We start from the raw sequence: 15,135 nt of genomic DNA, 5'->3' as shown, positions 1-15,135 counted from the left end.
AGAGACTAAACTCTGGCAATTTTTGGTCAGCCATGCTTCGCCAACGTTGATGGCAACACCCAATTGGAGCCACGAAGCCAAGGAAATCAAAACTTCAAGCTTTTGATGCGCCATAGCAGTGATATTAAAATTGATACAACGCTACATAATACAGACCTCTGGTATCAACCATTCCGGAGGCAAAAAAATTATCTACAGGGTACCCGGACAAAGCACATGTACATCAGCGTACGACATAACTCTGCCCATTTTTGATCAAGTACCAGTCTTTAATGGGGTCTGGGCGATGAGTTCTATAACGCCCATTGCTTCAGGTCTAAAATAGAATTTCAGCTCTCCTCACCAGATGCCGTTCCACTGTTGAAATATGATACTCACTTACCATATTAAACGTGTGGCTTGTCCCCCAGACGAAGACGCTGCAAGCTGTTTCGAAGATCAATGATGGGCTGGCCAAAAGCTCATCTCTCCAAATCGAGACCTACTACACATTATTAGAGATTCTGAATACACGAAGTCTTCAAGTACTAATCTTTGCAATGTGCCAGCTCCTCGATTTCAAGAACGGAACATGTATGGGTACACGTTGACAGAGCAAGTGTCGTGACCAGATTTTGAAAGGAAATTTTAGAAAATTACAATTACAAGAAAGAAAATGAAAGAAAGAAATAGGGAGGGAGAGAGAGAGAGAGCCAAAAATGCTTGCTCTTCTGCTTAAGGAGATGAGAGCGAGGACTTGGAAGGAAGATGCAGAGAAAGAACATCCTTCAATTTCTTAAATGTGACGGGCTTAGTCATAAAGCTGTCCATTCCAGTTGCTGAGCATTGCTTTTCACAATCCGACAGTGCATTTGCAGTCATTGCAATAATCGGTATCCGTTTCACCTTTTCCGCTCCAACTCGTGCAACCGATTGATGTTGATTGTGAAAAACCTCCGATGGGAGTTCCTCGAAAGCACCTGTTGAATCTGGATTTCGACCAGAAGGTTTGAGAGTACTTTCGTCATCCCAGTAGCCTAATTTCTCATACCTTCGAATTCGTCTAGTCACCTCCAACCCATCCAGGACAGGCATGCATATGTCCATTAGCACCTACATCCGTAATGCCTCCCATCAGATCAGAGAAACCTAGTGTATGAGACATAAGCCATATCTACAAAGAAATAGCATAAGAAAATTAACTGAAACACTACCAACACACGGTTGTGCAAATCGAGACAAAGCAAAAAACAGAATTTGAGTCGTCTTAGTATGATGGTGTTGGTTCTCATTTTTCAATTTAAAGGACTTAACGATGAATTTGTAAGGACGTACAACCAATAAATGTCATGTTACAGAAAGGTTACGGAAAGAAAGTGTGGTAGGAACCTATACCAAATCGTAGTGTTTTCCTTGGAGAGCCTTGATTGCTTCCATTCCATTACAGGCGACATCCGCAGATAATCCAAGTTTCTTGAGCATCGATAAGGCCACCATCACATTGACCTTCACAAACGCACACATCAGTCTAGAGTCCTCTGTCATAAATCAACACTTAATGAACAACCAAGTATGTCGAGGACCAAACTCTGAGTAGCTATCAGACATTTCGTCTTAGGCGGGTGTGCGTTCCCGACAAAAAACCGAGCAAAAATATCGCATCACTGTTGGTAGATAGAAATGAATGTTCTCAATGCAGAAGAATCAGAATGCGGAAGCACTAAAGAAAGCTTCATTCGGAATTGCTTATACATGCTCACCTTATTATCCTCCGCCAAAAGAAGAGAAGGCAACTTATTGTCATTTGTGGGAGCAACAGTGGTCATCGAAGGAAAAGTATTAGAATGATCCAAATCAGCCATCATCAAGCATTCAATGCGAGAAGGACCACTGGAAGTCCTTCGCAGCCCTCCTCTATTGACGCCACCCCTATCGCGGCAATCGTTCTCCTTCCACGCACCCTGATGTGCTGCCCATGAGGCAGTATGAGAATATGACTCTTGTTTCCACAACCTAGCTTTTACTCGGGAATCTCCTAAAAATCCAGAGTAATCAGTGTCGTTAGTGGTGCGTACTTTCAGCGAGCCTCGAGGCAGTTTAATCGGAATTCTATGCGAGACTGCGTCTATGAGTGTTGTCCGTCTTGTCCCTCGATCATCCTCATGGGCTTGAGATGCCTGCAAGTTGGGAAAAAATGTGTCTTGTTTTGTAGGATTCCACATTCCAGCTTGAAGTTTGTGAACGTTGGCAGTTGAGTGCGACAGGTTCTCTTTCATTTTGGTTTCACTAACAAGCTTAGAAGGCCCCGAGGACCCTGAGGTCACTGGCGGCCTCTTGCAACGTATAGTAAAGGTGAAGGTTGAGCCCTTACCCACTTTACTGATCACGGATATGTGTCCATCCATCAACTCTACCTGTGATCAATATTAACTACTAAGATTACCCAGAACATGACCATCAGCAACTCAGACCATATTCAAGTGAAGTGCTTAACTGGATCACAATAGCAAGTGACCTGTCAATGCTAAGGTTATAACCAAGTACTTCACTCAACAAGACGGAGAAGCTACTGAACAACAAGAAAATAGATTCAGGAAAAAATGTACGTTTATGTAGTTCACCAGTCTTGACCTATTCAAATGTGATTTGTCACCTAACCATAGCATGTCATCATGTATCCACACCCAACTTCAACAAGAAGAAAACCCATCTGAAATTTTCTGCATAAACATTAACTAGATGTAGTTGCAAATAACAAACAAATCATTTGGCCATACCAGCTGCTTGCAAATTGCCAAACCCAAGCCTGTTCCACCATACTTCCTAGTGGTTGAAGAATGCACCAATGTGAACTTCTCAAAGAGAGTTGGCAAGGCTTCCTTCGGTATACCTATTTAAAAAACACCATAGGATACGTTTATTTGCAGGTAATGAAGGATAACTGATGCTTATAGGCCGCTATATACATTTAATTTTTTAGTACAGTAGTGGTCGAACCAGAATTTGCACATATTTAAAGCTTCATTCCACAGCTATTGAAGAAGAGAAACTATTTGTCGATATCAAATGAACTTTCCAAGCCAATTATACTAACTCGTAGAAGAATAAGATGGGATTAGATGAAATACCTATGCCGGTATCCTCAATTTCAAACTTAAGCCAAAAGTCCCTAGATACTTGGTCGCTAGTCTTACTAGTCTTCTCGTTACCTTCGGATAGTCGACGATCCTGCATGATGTGCATGTTTTACTATTTAGCTACTTGTTTTCCTTTCAAATAAGAACACTAAAATAATTTAAAAAGAATACAACCTAATAAAGAAAGAGTCGAAAACATCCTGTATTGTTATTTAAACTCACGTAATAACCCCCCCCCCTTCCACACTTCAGGCTTTCACAACCACTATCAAAGTACTGCATATAATTTATTGCACTCCAATAGATGTAGTAACACGCTTGATACATATAGAGGCATCAAAAACATGCTAAACGGGTCAAGAGACACGAACTTCCACTAGTAAGCTATCAGAAGGAGAAACTTACATCTTCGTGCCCGTCCTGAAACAAGTCTCCTGTGCTGTGCATCTTTAAAAGTCTTTTGTTATGTACACGTCCAGTAGCTGATCCTAGTGTCTCAGTAACCCACGACAACTGGAGGTCAATCAAAGCTCAAACGACTCGTAGAGTTCTAACATGTAAACAGAACAACCACATGCAATCACGGATTCCAAGGCAGTGAGTTCCTACATCAAGCAAAAATTGACTTGGTCAATGCTTCTGCACACAAAGAAATAAATGAGCAAATTCTTAAAGGTATTTAGTTTGAGTTAGATTTACTGACCTTGGGTAGTAACATCCATCTCAATCATCTCATCCTCGGTGATAGGCAGTTCAGGTAGGTCTCTGCGGCCACCTTCCATCAAAGGATCCCAACTCTCATCACTCCTAATGTGACAAAGTCCAAGATTCAATAAAGAAGACCTTCTCAACATGTCTGACGAATTTCTTTCTATTTTCTCCCCAGCACCTTCGGTGCCTCCAAGTTTGTTTATTTTGGCCAACGTGTCTGAAACATCTAGATTCACGTCGGTCTCTCTTTCATCGATTGGAAATTTCGCGATATGCAATCGAACCTTCACGTGACCTTTTCTGGTGAACTTGACAGCATTAAATACCTGCAGGTTTCGCATTGATGAGATACGACATTTACGCAAATTTTACATCAGAGCAGTATGATATCAAGTCAACATCATTTCAAAATTCATGGAACTGGTTCATTACCAGATTGGTGATCACTTGCTTAATTCGCAAAGGGTCACCGTAGACCTAAATCACAGACGAAGTAAACACAATCAACTGAAAAATTAGTAAACGAGGAAGGAAATGATGGACTGTTGCTTTGGAATCGCAAGCTGCACATTACGTAAAGTAGACTATTTAAGCAGAATCATCAGATATGGGCTGGACGAATACCATTGAAGGAACGTCATCTGCAATATCAGCCTGAATAGTGATACCACGATCTTTACTCGCAGCTATAGCTGTCCTAACTACATGTTTTACAATATCCCTCGGGTTGAGTTCCCTTTCCTCCAATTTCATGGTACCTACACAAGCAAACATCATGCAGTGCGTTCAATACGTACAATTAGATTTTAAAAGAAAAGACCAAAACAGAACAAAACAAATTGAATATCAATTATCTGACAAAAGCGATACGCCTCAACATACCATATCTTACGTAACGATGAGCCGTCTAAAATGACATAACGATGTATTATTCTAAATTACTTAAATGAACTAAAGAAATAACATACCAGCTTCAACCTTGCTAAGGTCAAGTATATCCGAGATGATTGCGAGCAACACGTCTGCACTGAAGACCATAGCAGACACAAGCTCCCTCTGCTCTGGATCCAACGGGGTGGTAGCCAATACTTGGGCCATTCCTAAACCATGACATTAATCTTAAGGATATCAACAGAACAGCATTGGCAACTACTAGCCTTTCTAAAACTTCGGTTTTCTGGCGAACAGATACAGTCTTGAACCTATATGCCCACTAGCACAGCATTTTGGAAACATTTTAAAGACATTCAAACCTATCATGTGGAGAATGGTGAAGTGAAACATACCAAATACACCATTCAACGGAGTACGTATCTCATGAGACATAACGGCAAGAAATCTGTTCTTCGCCTCCATTGCTTCATCTGCATAAATATTCAACAGGGTCAGCTTGCTTAGAAACAACCATGGGGACCTTAGTCACTTTACCTACTTAAAGACCAGGGTTCAAGAACATTCAAACTTGTTTCCACAATACCACCATATTGTTTTCTGAGCTGTCTTATTGAATCCATAGACTAAACCCCAAGCATATGCTTCACCAAAGAATGTGTAAATCGAACCCACACCTGCCAATCTGATAGCCCTTCGCAACTCTTTCTCGGTTGCTTCTCGTACAGCCATCTCCTCTCTCATTTGTGCAAGTTTCTCCCTTGCTAATGCCTGCAAATCCATATCAAGGGTGGACAAGCTGACTTGAGCACAATTACGCGGGCTTCCCTCATAAATATGAATTAAGCTTGAAGGGAAAATTACTCTCTTCTCAACCACAAAGTGCCACTGGAAATCAAGTGTAATGAGTAGTAGTATACGAAAAGTAAAGAACCTGCTCAGTCACATCCATGCATGCAGTAATTACTCCCAAAATCTCCCCAGCTTTGTTCCGAAGTGGTTCACATGCCACAACTAGCCACCTCTTGCCAAAACCGTCCATTGAAATCGTAAGTTCCTTTCCTTGAGCTAGTCCTAATTCAAGAACTTCTTTCTTAATCCTCATGGTCTCCAAAGCTCCAGGAACAAGTCCTACAAGTTCAGTGTCTTTCTTCCCCTTCATTCCCTGGACACATGCACTGAATGTAAAGAAGAAGAATGAAGTTTTGTTTAAAAAAATATGCCACCTGCAAGAACAAACCTTAAGCTCCAGGACGGAGAACAACTTACCCAAATATGACACCACGGACAAAGTAAGTTCACAATATCGACAGAACCTGGAAGATTTAGCCATCTTCCATAGGCATAAACAGACAAACAATTCGACCATTCGTGTGCATGGCGATGTGTGGAAATGGTTACACGCACCTCAGGAGGAACTTTGGTCAAAGGCTGATCTACAAACCTGTCATAAAAGCCGTATCACTGTCAGAGGAGGTAAAAGCCTACGATGCCCGCACAACCTCTTCTGAATCATCAAATTTTCGAAAACCTGCCGACTACACACACGCAATCAGGGTACCTAAGAGAACCTAGAAAACACCAGTTTTGGCGCAAATCTTAATTAACATGCCAGCAGCTCGTTTCTTACTTGACATATGTGTAAGTAAGCTCTTTATCGCAATGAGATATAATAACTGGTACATCCTTCAGGACCATCTGAAGGAGTAACTCAATATTGTTGGTCCTTTCAAGCACTTCCACTGCGTCAAGCCTGTCGAGTCCCCGGAAGTGCTCATAATATTCCATTTCAGACAGCTCCATCACGAGATTCTTCTCCAACCCCTCGGATAAATCCATTTGTGTCAATGACGACCGAGATAAACTTTTCTTGATAGCAGATTTCGCACTACCTGGCTCTTGTGTCTCAGCATCGGCTGTGTCATATTCCAGAACATTGTCGCTGTTAAAACCGAGTGAGAGACCCGCTGAAGTGTTGGAGCAAGCACCCGAAGTAATACATAGAACTGCAAAAATCTAAAAGTGAAATTCATTTGGATGAAGTGCTATCCATTCACTTCGTAAACACGACCAGAGGACGAGCGTAGCTAGGGCCAATGCGGGACAGGCCAGTCTAGTTAAAGACTTAATGCATCTTTTGAAAGACAGACAGACAGAGAGAGAGAGAGAGAGAGAGAGAGAGAGAGTCTTGATTCAACAAAATCCTCTTTAACCTTACCATGTGAGAAAGAATCAACGATACCCTCAACTCCAGACACATCTTGCACTTTTTCAACGAAAAGCTGCGTCAGCACTTCTTGTACTGCCACGCCCTTAGATTGTTGGAAGACTGCCAACTGTTTCCGGAGCTCCTCATTCTGTACAGAAAGATCGTTTGCCGTCTTTTGCCAGTACTCCACAGAAGACCCTCTAGCCTTGTCAGTATTCACACTTCCAAGTGACAAATTCGTCCCTGAAAAAAGATAATCCATGAGAGAAAATAATTACCAACGTATTGAGGAATTCATGGAAGCAGGATTCTTTAAAGCACCAGCACAGCTAGAGCGCGGCAGTATTGAAGTTTCATTAACAACCAGTTGATAAAAATGAAAAGTCCAATGAAAACGAGCAGTGTCACCGAATCAGAAGCAATCTCTACAGGTGCATAGTTAGCAAGCTGTGGCTCAAAAAGAAGATAAACTAGAAAAGCCAAGATATTGGGGGGGGGGGTATCTGGGAATCGACCATTACACAGCTACGACAAATGGAAATAGAAGCCTATTGCACGAGGTCTAATGTTGACATACGCTATAGTCAATAAAACAGCGAAAGGAAAGAGACACGGGAGAGTGCACCTATCATGGACGGCCTTACACTAAAAAATGAATTTCTCAATGACCATCAGGCCACTACGTCAAACATCAGACATTGCCACACTCTTACTTCAACACTGGCTATGTTTCCAATTGTTCGTGAGCTGAGGATCGATCTTCGATTTTTAGATAGGAGACATTTTGTTCTCAAACTCTTAAATAAGTAGCTAGAAACGACGATAGAAATAGCATGCATATGAGGGAAGGGCAAACCACCTGTTCCGTTGCAAAAAGGACACACAGATATTACTGCAGTCATATCCGTCTTCTGGGAGGTAGTGTGTTCCCATGGGGTAGAGAACGAAGAAACGGAGGTGGAAGCCGGGGCACGCTCGGAATGCACAAGCGTACCAACTTCTGACGAAACTGAAGCAAATGTAATAGAGGGCGACACTATCGTTGGCAAAAAAGAGGGTTCGTTAGGTTTGCTGGAGAGACCATATTCCATATCCACGTTGCTTTTCACAAGCCCCAAACCACCTTCCATAAAACCAATATCCACAGGCGCAACTCAGCAACAACCAATGAACTCTAAATGAACTGCATATTTCTGAAGCTAGGGAATCCAGGCCTAGTATCTCGTCACCACAAATTTTCAACACTCCAAGTCCTCCGAAGGAAAATATCTAGGGCTTCATCCTGGCACTCTCAGAGGCTGCAATTCTCTTTAGCCGCACATCATACAAGAAACGACATACTCGTCACCCGTTTCCACAACCCGACCCTTCCCTTCCCATCCCCCGCCGCGACTTCTAGCCCGCATTAAAACCTCCGACGCAAAATTTTCCAAACTCTGTTGCATTCCGACTCACTGCGAATCAGCTCAGCTCCTTCCACAACGATACTACTCCCTCACGCCCACTCCCAGTCCCCTCTTGATCCACCTTCCAACCAAACGAACTTCCCGCTCCAATACCCCTCCACCACCTCCTCCTCCACCGCCACCACCAGAGCCTCCAATCACCGCAGTCACTCCCTCCCTCCCTCACTCACTCACTCACTTACTCAATCAATCACACGTCGGAAACCCCAGATACTCCCGACAAGCAGGAAGAACACTCGGAACCCTAGGTCAAAGACGAATTTCCACAGAAGAGCAGCGGCAACCTCTGGGCAACGCGCTTCAAGGCCCTTGTCATTGATTGCAACGCAAGCCAAGACTCACTACGAATGCCTCAACGGAGATGAAACATCTGAGAGATGAAGGGGGCCGATCGAATCTGGCGTCAGGGCCACAAGCCGAACAACTCATGTAAATTGGAATGCAAGGAAGCAAGGAAGCCCGAGCTGTGGCGACAGACAGGCGACGAGGAAGCCAGGGCGGGAGGGTGGAGCCGGGAGGGGTGGGACGAGGTGACAAGGCAAAAGAAATCGAGCCCCACCCCCTCGCCCCGCTTCACGGACCAGAAGAAGCCACTCACTAGGGGGGGGGGGCACTAATTCCTTAGAGTGAGTAAATTCCACCCTTGACTTGTTCCAATGCAAATCCATTCTTCGGGGATTCATGAGATTATGATAATCCATTTTGGAATTATAAATTAATGTGCATACAATCTACTTGGTCTGAATTTCACCATACAATCCTATCAAATTGGATCTTCCTTTTATAACACATGTTATATTTATATAACAAATGTAACAATTTTTGTTAATCTTTTTTTTGTTTTATTATTTGAATAATTGTATAAATATGTATTAATATTTTAGTAACTTGGTAATGGACTTCTTGACTATTTGAAGTATACAACATGCAAATTGATACAATGATAAGTTATTGTATACCAATCACATCTAGAAGCTCAAAATAAAAAAAAAAGAAGTAGAACTTGCATTTGTAAAATGTTCAAAAAATAGTTGAAACTTGTGTTTGCATATATATATATATATATATATGTGTGTGTGTGTGTGTGTGTATATATATATATATATAAAGATTCAAAAACTTTCTTAACATTATAAAATACATGTTTAAATAAGAACATGGATATTTTGTTACCTCTCCTTATGCTTATTGACTATATTAGTACCTCATAAAATTACTAATTAGTTTATTTGAGAGTAAAAGTGTCTTTTACTAGTAACTTTGAAGATATCAAAATAGCTAAAGAGGGTTCCAAAATATCCATGCCCTTGAATAATATTAAAGACTTGGAAATTAATAATATCTTATAGCAATTTAGACCACGTAACTAGGCTTTATGATACTACATGTTAAAAATTATCCTACATTATTAGAGATATTTTTCTATTTATATATATTATAATAAATAATTTTATTACATACTTAAATTTAATAAAATATCTTTTAATAATTCCAATGGAAGTTTTAGAATAACTTTGTATTATTCTTATTTTAAAATATAAGCCATAATAAAAAGACATCTACAGTGACAAACAAAACCGAGTATAAAATTTGAACACTCATAGTTCATTGATCCTTCCAACTGACACATAAGTCAATTGATAGAATTACTTTTTTATTGTGTGTATTCATCCAGTCCTCTACATGGATGAAAAATCTCATTATCATTTGAGGTAGGGTTTATGAGAAAAGTGTTGTAGAAGCACACAGACGTGCGTACTCAGTTTTGGTTGCTTCTTCTTGCTAAATTTCGAAATTTCAATGTACACTCCTTGTTGCAAGATTTGAGGGCATTTTTTGTTTGTTGTGTTGCTCTTGTTGTGTACTATCTATAGTGAAAGTTGATTTGTCAATTGTATCTCTATGCCTCAGTTGTGTGAATCATTGAAGCACCAAGCATTGGTGCAACTTAAGAGTGGTGTTTCTACAAGAAAAGTTGTAGACTCACTGTCAAGGATAAGAACTCGATGAAAGCTAAAGAGTAAGTGAGACTTTTCTCAAAAAGAAATGGGACAAAATAGAAATATGTATATTAAGAAAGAAACTGGAATGGCTATTGCCAAAATACAAGAAAACTAGAGACCCTTGAAACTAGACTAGAAGCAAGAAAGGAGTTGACAAGAGTGAAGAGGGCTTCACTCTTGCCTCTATATATACTATCTAACTAGAAGCCACGTGGCGATGTTCTATAAGACCTCCATTATATGTTGACTTTCTAGGCCACATGCCTTTGTTTGCAAGGCAAGTTTTCTATGGATGGACCACGTAGTTAGCTTGTTCTTTAAGCTTCCAACATGTGTGGCACATGGCTAACTTGTTGACCAAGTTTCTAACCTAAAAGTCAACTATAGACTCCTATAAAGTCAAAGCAGCGTCTATGAAGCTTCTAAGAAGCTTCTCTAGAAGATATTACACAATTAACCTACTTTTATCTACTTTTACATACTTTTATTTATTCATATAGGTAATTATATGTATGTCCGTGACATTACCCCCCCTTCTAGGGACGAGTTCCACGAGGAGCGGTGATTATATATTGAGAAAATCTAATATGCGGCGAATTGTATTTGCTACATACTCTGATCTTTGTTCTCTTCGAAGATAGTTGATGGGTCCTCTTAGCCATCGATAGTGTCCCATTCCAGGGCGAGAAGACCACCCTGTTATTTGATCACTGTTGAGGCCTTCATAACTTCCTTCAAATAATACATTTGAAACACCATCAGGAGTCGTTCCTATCTCCAATAATATCACCAAACATCGAGAATCTCTTCCAAGGTCGTGATACCAAACGCGTTGTATCTCACCATCTATTCGAGGAAGAACATGTCGTTCTTGAGGATCTTCATCTCGGTTGCGTCGTCTTGAAGGTTGTGACAATCACAATGTCTCATCCGGTAAGTCAGCAAACGAAGGTTCTTGAGTTGAATCCACTGGTTGTTGGCTCTCCATCTAATTAGCGTCACAAATGCAAAGAAGTTACAAACAAGGATAGGAAATTGAATGTTATCTTGCCTCAATCTTGTCTCTTTTATAAGAGAGGTTTTCATCTTGGTTTTGATGGATGTCGTTGATGAAAAACTTTGACTTTAGCTGATGCATTTGCTAGATTCCTGGATGGCTCCCATGTGCGCTCACTAATATCATATCCGCGCCAATGAACAAGATATTCTAGCTTATTTCGGCGCCGCCTTGAGTCTAATATCTCTTCCACCTCAAATTCTTCATTATTATCTACTTCTATAGGAGGCGGTGGCATTTGTCTTCTTCCTTGTATATCCACTGTCTTATATGGTTCAAGAAGAGACACGTGGAATACAGGATGGATCTTCATTGACTCCGGTAGATGTAACCGATATGCAACTGGGTTGATCTGTTCAGAAACAGAAAAGGGGCCAAGCCTACGATAGTCCAATTTGTCACAAGGTCGAGTGGTCTTGATATTGCAACGAAGTAGCCATACCTTATCACCCACGTTGAGTTGTGGTTGCTCTTTACGATATACATCTGCATTTATCTTTTGTCGTTCTTGAGCTTTCTTCAACTGCGCCTTCATTATTGCATGTAACTCTGACAACCGATTTGCCATATCTTCTGCTGCAGGATTATCAACTTTTGAAAAATCAAAAGTATCAAGTCGTGGATGATAGCCATAATTGGCAAAGAAAGGTGTTTGTTGCGTGGAGGAATGTACCGTATTATTATAAGCAAACTCTGCCAATGGCAGAAGGTTTGTCCAATCATCTTGTTGGTAGTTGATGGTACACCTTAAATACTGTTCCAAGACTTGGTTTACGCGCTCTGTTTGTCCATCAGTTTGAGGATGGAAAGCTGAAGATAGCTTTATATCCACTTTTAAAATCTTGAAAAGAGTCCTCCAGAATCTCGACACAAATTGAGTTCCCCTATCCGATATGATATCTTTAGGTAATCCATGATAGCGATAGATATTATCAATGAAAAGCTTAGTTGTTTCTTCACCTGTGATAGATTTTGTACATGGCATAAAATGTGCCATCTTGGTGAAACGATCTACTATCACAAATATAGAATCATAAGATCTTGAGTTTGGAAGATCTGTGATGAAATCCATAGAAACAGAAGACCATGGTTGTTCTGGTATAGGTAATGGCTGAAGAAGTCCGTAAGGTCGATGTCGAGGAATTTTTGATCTTGAACAAATATCACATGATTGTACAAAGTCTTTGACTGACTTCCACATTTGTGGCCACCAAAAATCTCTTGATATGAGTTCCAGAGTCTTATTATATCCAAAGTGCCCTGCTGCTGGAAAGTCATGACGTGCTTGAAGAACACGCAAACGTGCTTTTCCTTCTGGAACATATAGGCGTCCTTCAAAATATAATAGATTATTCTTGAACTCGAACTTAGAAGAATCATGAGACTTGGAAGAATTATTCTCGATATCATGAACAAGAGGGTCTGAGGACATACTGGACTGGATTTGCTTGAGAAAAGTTGAATCAACAGTCAATGTTGATTTCACTGCTCGGAGATGAAATTGCTCCGGTTTCAAGAGGACCGTTCTTTGTTGCTCAAAAGCTGCATCTCCTTCTTTTGGTGCAAAATAAGAACGTCTAGACAGGGCATCGGACAAACCTTGTTGTTTTCCTGGCCAATAATTGATAATGAAGTCGAATCTTGACAAAGACATACTCCAACGAGCTTGACGACGATTCAACACGCGTGCTGACATGAAATACTCGAGGTTCTTGTGATCTGTATACACAGTGACTGGACTAGAAGCACCTTCTAGATAATGACGCCATTCTTGAAAGGAATCCACGATCGCAAGAAGTTCTTTATCGTGGATCTCATAATTGATCTCGGCTGCTGAGAATTTTCTTGAATGAAAAGCTATCGGATGAAGTTTGTCATCTGTTCCCATTTGTGATAAAACTGCACCCAAGGCAAAATCCGATGCGTTTGTTTCCATAAAAAATACCTTAGAAAAGTCAACACGATATAAGACTGGTGCAGAGACAAACGATGTCTTCAAGGCTTCAAATGCTGCTTCCGCTTCTTGATTCCATTGGAATTTATCTTTACTAGTCAAGCGTGTAAGTGGAGCTGCAACTCGTGAGAAGTCTTTGATGAAGATCCGATAGTAATTGGCAAATCCCAAGAAACATTGGACATCTCTTACAGTCTTTGGAATCTTTCAATCCATGATTGTTTGGACTTTCTTAGAATCCATCATAAGACCATCATTTGAAATGATGTATCCTAAAAAGTCAACTTAAGTAGTGTGAAATACACACTTTTCTATCTTGGCGTACAATCCTGCATCTCTAAGTTTTTGTAATACTTGACGAACATGTATTTCATGTTCTTCAACATTCTTAGAATAAATCAGGATATCGTCTAAGTAGCAGACGACAAAATTGTCTAAGAATTCACGAAATACATCATTCATGAGATGTTGAAAAGCAGCTGGTGCATTCGTGAGTCCAAAAGGCATGACATTGTATTCAAAGTGTCCGTACCTGGTTCGAAACGCAGTCTTCCATTCATCTCCTTCTTTGATCCGTACTAGATTATATGCTCCTCTTAGATCTATTTTTGTATAGATCTTAGCTTGATTTAACTGGTCAAGGAGTCCTGATATCAAAGGTAATGGATACCTGTTCTTGATTGTGATCTTGTTGAGTCCTCGATAGTCAACACACATTCGTAAAGATCCATCTTTTTTCTTTACGAATAAAATTGGAGCTCCTGCTGGAGATTTTGAATGGCGTATGAAATTCTTCGCTAAATTCTCGTCAATATATGTCTTGAGTTCAGCCAACTCATCTTGCGATAAACTGTAAATTGGTCCAAATGGTGGCTGAGTTCCTTCCTTGAGATCGATTGAACAATCGTATGGGCGATGCTCAGGAAGAATATCTGCATTCTTTTTCTCAAAAACATCTTGATAATCCTGATATTGACTTGGAATGCCACTCGAAGTCTTTACGCTTTCAGAAATAGGTGCAGCATAAATAGCAAAAGTTGATCCTTCTTTTGCTGCGTGTATAAATGCTTTTGCACCTATAAGTGCGGGTTTTACTATACTAGACTCATGGTTTTTTACTTGATTAATAGAACTGTTACTAATGCTCCGAGGAAAATCAAGTTTACGAGAAATCCAATCTATTCGAGGATTATACTTTTCTAACCATGATAAGCCTAAAATTACTGGATTAGAGGGAGATCTAATTATATTAAAAATTACGCAACTACTATGACCATTTATTACTACATCTACAGGAAGTGTTTCGTGAGTTACATCTCCAGAAGACAACGGACGACCATCTATGACTTCTACGTGTACAGGTTTAGTTTTTTGTATTAATGATATTCTATGACATCTAGCAAATTCTTCATCTAAAAAACAAGCTGAGGCTCCTGAATCTATCAAGGCAGAGGCTTTGTAATTATTAGGTCCTAAACGCACATCTATTATAAAACAAGGAGATGGTTCTGAGGAGAGGATAGGACCTTCATTAGAAGTTGTACAAGATTCCAGCCGCACGGTCCCTATTGTAGCTGGACGTACTCGTTTTCCGACATACTGTCTTCTTTCACAGCCATACTCCTCATTTTGTAGTTACGTCGTTTCTTTGGACAATATTGAGCAGTGTGCTTAGGTTCTCCACAATATAAGCACAATCCTTCTTGTCGACGACGAGACTTTTCTTGC

The 15,135-nt window shown here is 40.4% G+C and overlaps 1 protein-coding gene and 1 long non-coding RNA gene across 5 annotated transcripts; both read right to left on the bottom strand.

Annotated features, from left to right (window-relative positions):
• Positions 1-82: 82 nt before the first annotated feature.
• On the bottom strand, positions 83-8,925 carry LOC112294497 (histidine kinase 5-like). Of its 4 annotated transcripts, none has more exons than XR_016498010.1 (18): positions 7,787-8,582; positions 6,937-7,170; positions 6,349-6,634; positions 6,126-6,162; positions 5,653-5,883; positions 5,396-5,489; positions 5,114-5,191; positions 4,796-4,927; positions 4,452-4,585; positions 4,260-4,304; positions 3,820-4,153; positions 3,522-3,604; positions 3,108-3,207; positions 2,757-2,869; positions 2,055-2,393; positions 1,740-1,948; positions 1,375-1,485; positions 83-1,092 (listed from the first exon to the last, which is right to left on the bottom strand). XR_016498010.1 is itself a non-coding variant. In XM_024544991.3 (18 exons), the coding sequence occupies exons 1-18, from the start codon at positions 8,055-8,057 to the stop codon at positions 715-717; spliced, it is 3,201 nt and encodes a 1,066-aa protein (XP_024400759.1). In that variant the 5' UTR covers positions 8,058-8,925; the 3' UTR covers positions 83-714. The 4 variants fall into 4 exon arrangements, 3 of the variants coding, with proteins under 3 accessions (XP_024400759.1, XP_090099989.1, XP_024400758.1); XM_024544991.3 differs by having other exon boundaries at positions 1,740-1,940; positions 7,787-8,925; XM_090243863.1 differs by having other exon boundaries at positions 1,740-1,940; positions 5,988-6,162.
• Positions 8,926-10,436: 1,511 nt separating this feature from the next.
• LOC149987572 (uncharacterized) lies at positions 10,437-13,378 on the bottom strand. Its single transcript, XR_016498009.1, has 2 exons — positions 12,127-13,378; positions 10,437-12,044 (listed from the first exon to the last, which is right to left on the bottom strand). It is a non-coding gene; the product is annotated as an uncharacterized LOC149987572 (long non-coding RNA).
• Positions 13,379-15,135: the final 1,757 nt, after the last annotated feature.

Source organism: Physcomitrium patens, chromosome 17, assembly GCF_059467195.1.
Source record: "Physcomitrium patens ecotype Gransden chromosome 17, ASM5946719v1, whole genome shotgun sequence".
Lineage (NCBI taxonomy): Eukaryota > Viridiplantae > Streptophyta > Bryopsida > Funariales > Funariaceae > Physcomitrium > Physcomitrium patens.
The sequence above is the reverse complement of the archived record's forward strand: the minus strand, read 5'-3'. Positions and strand labels throughout refer to the sequence as shown.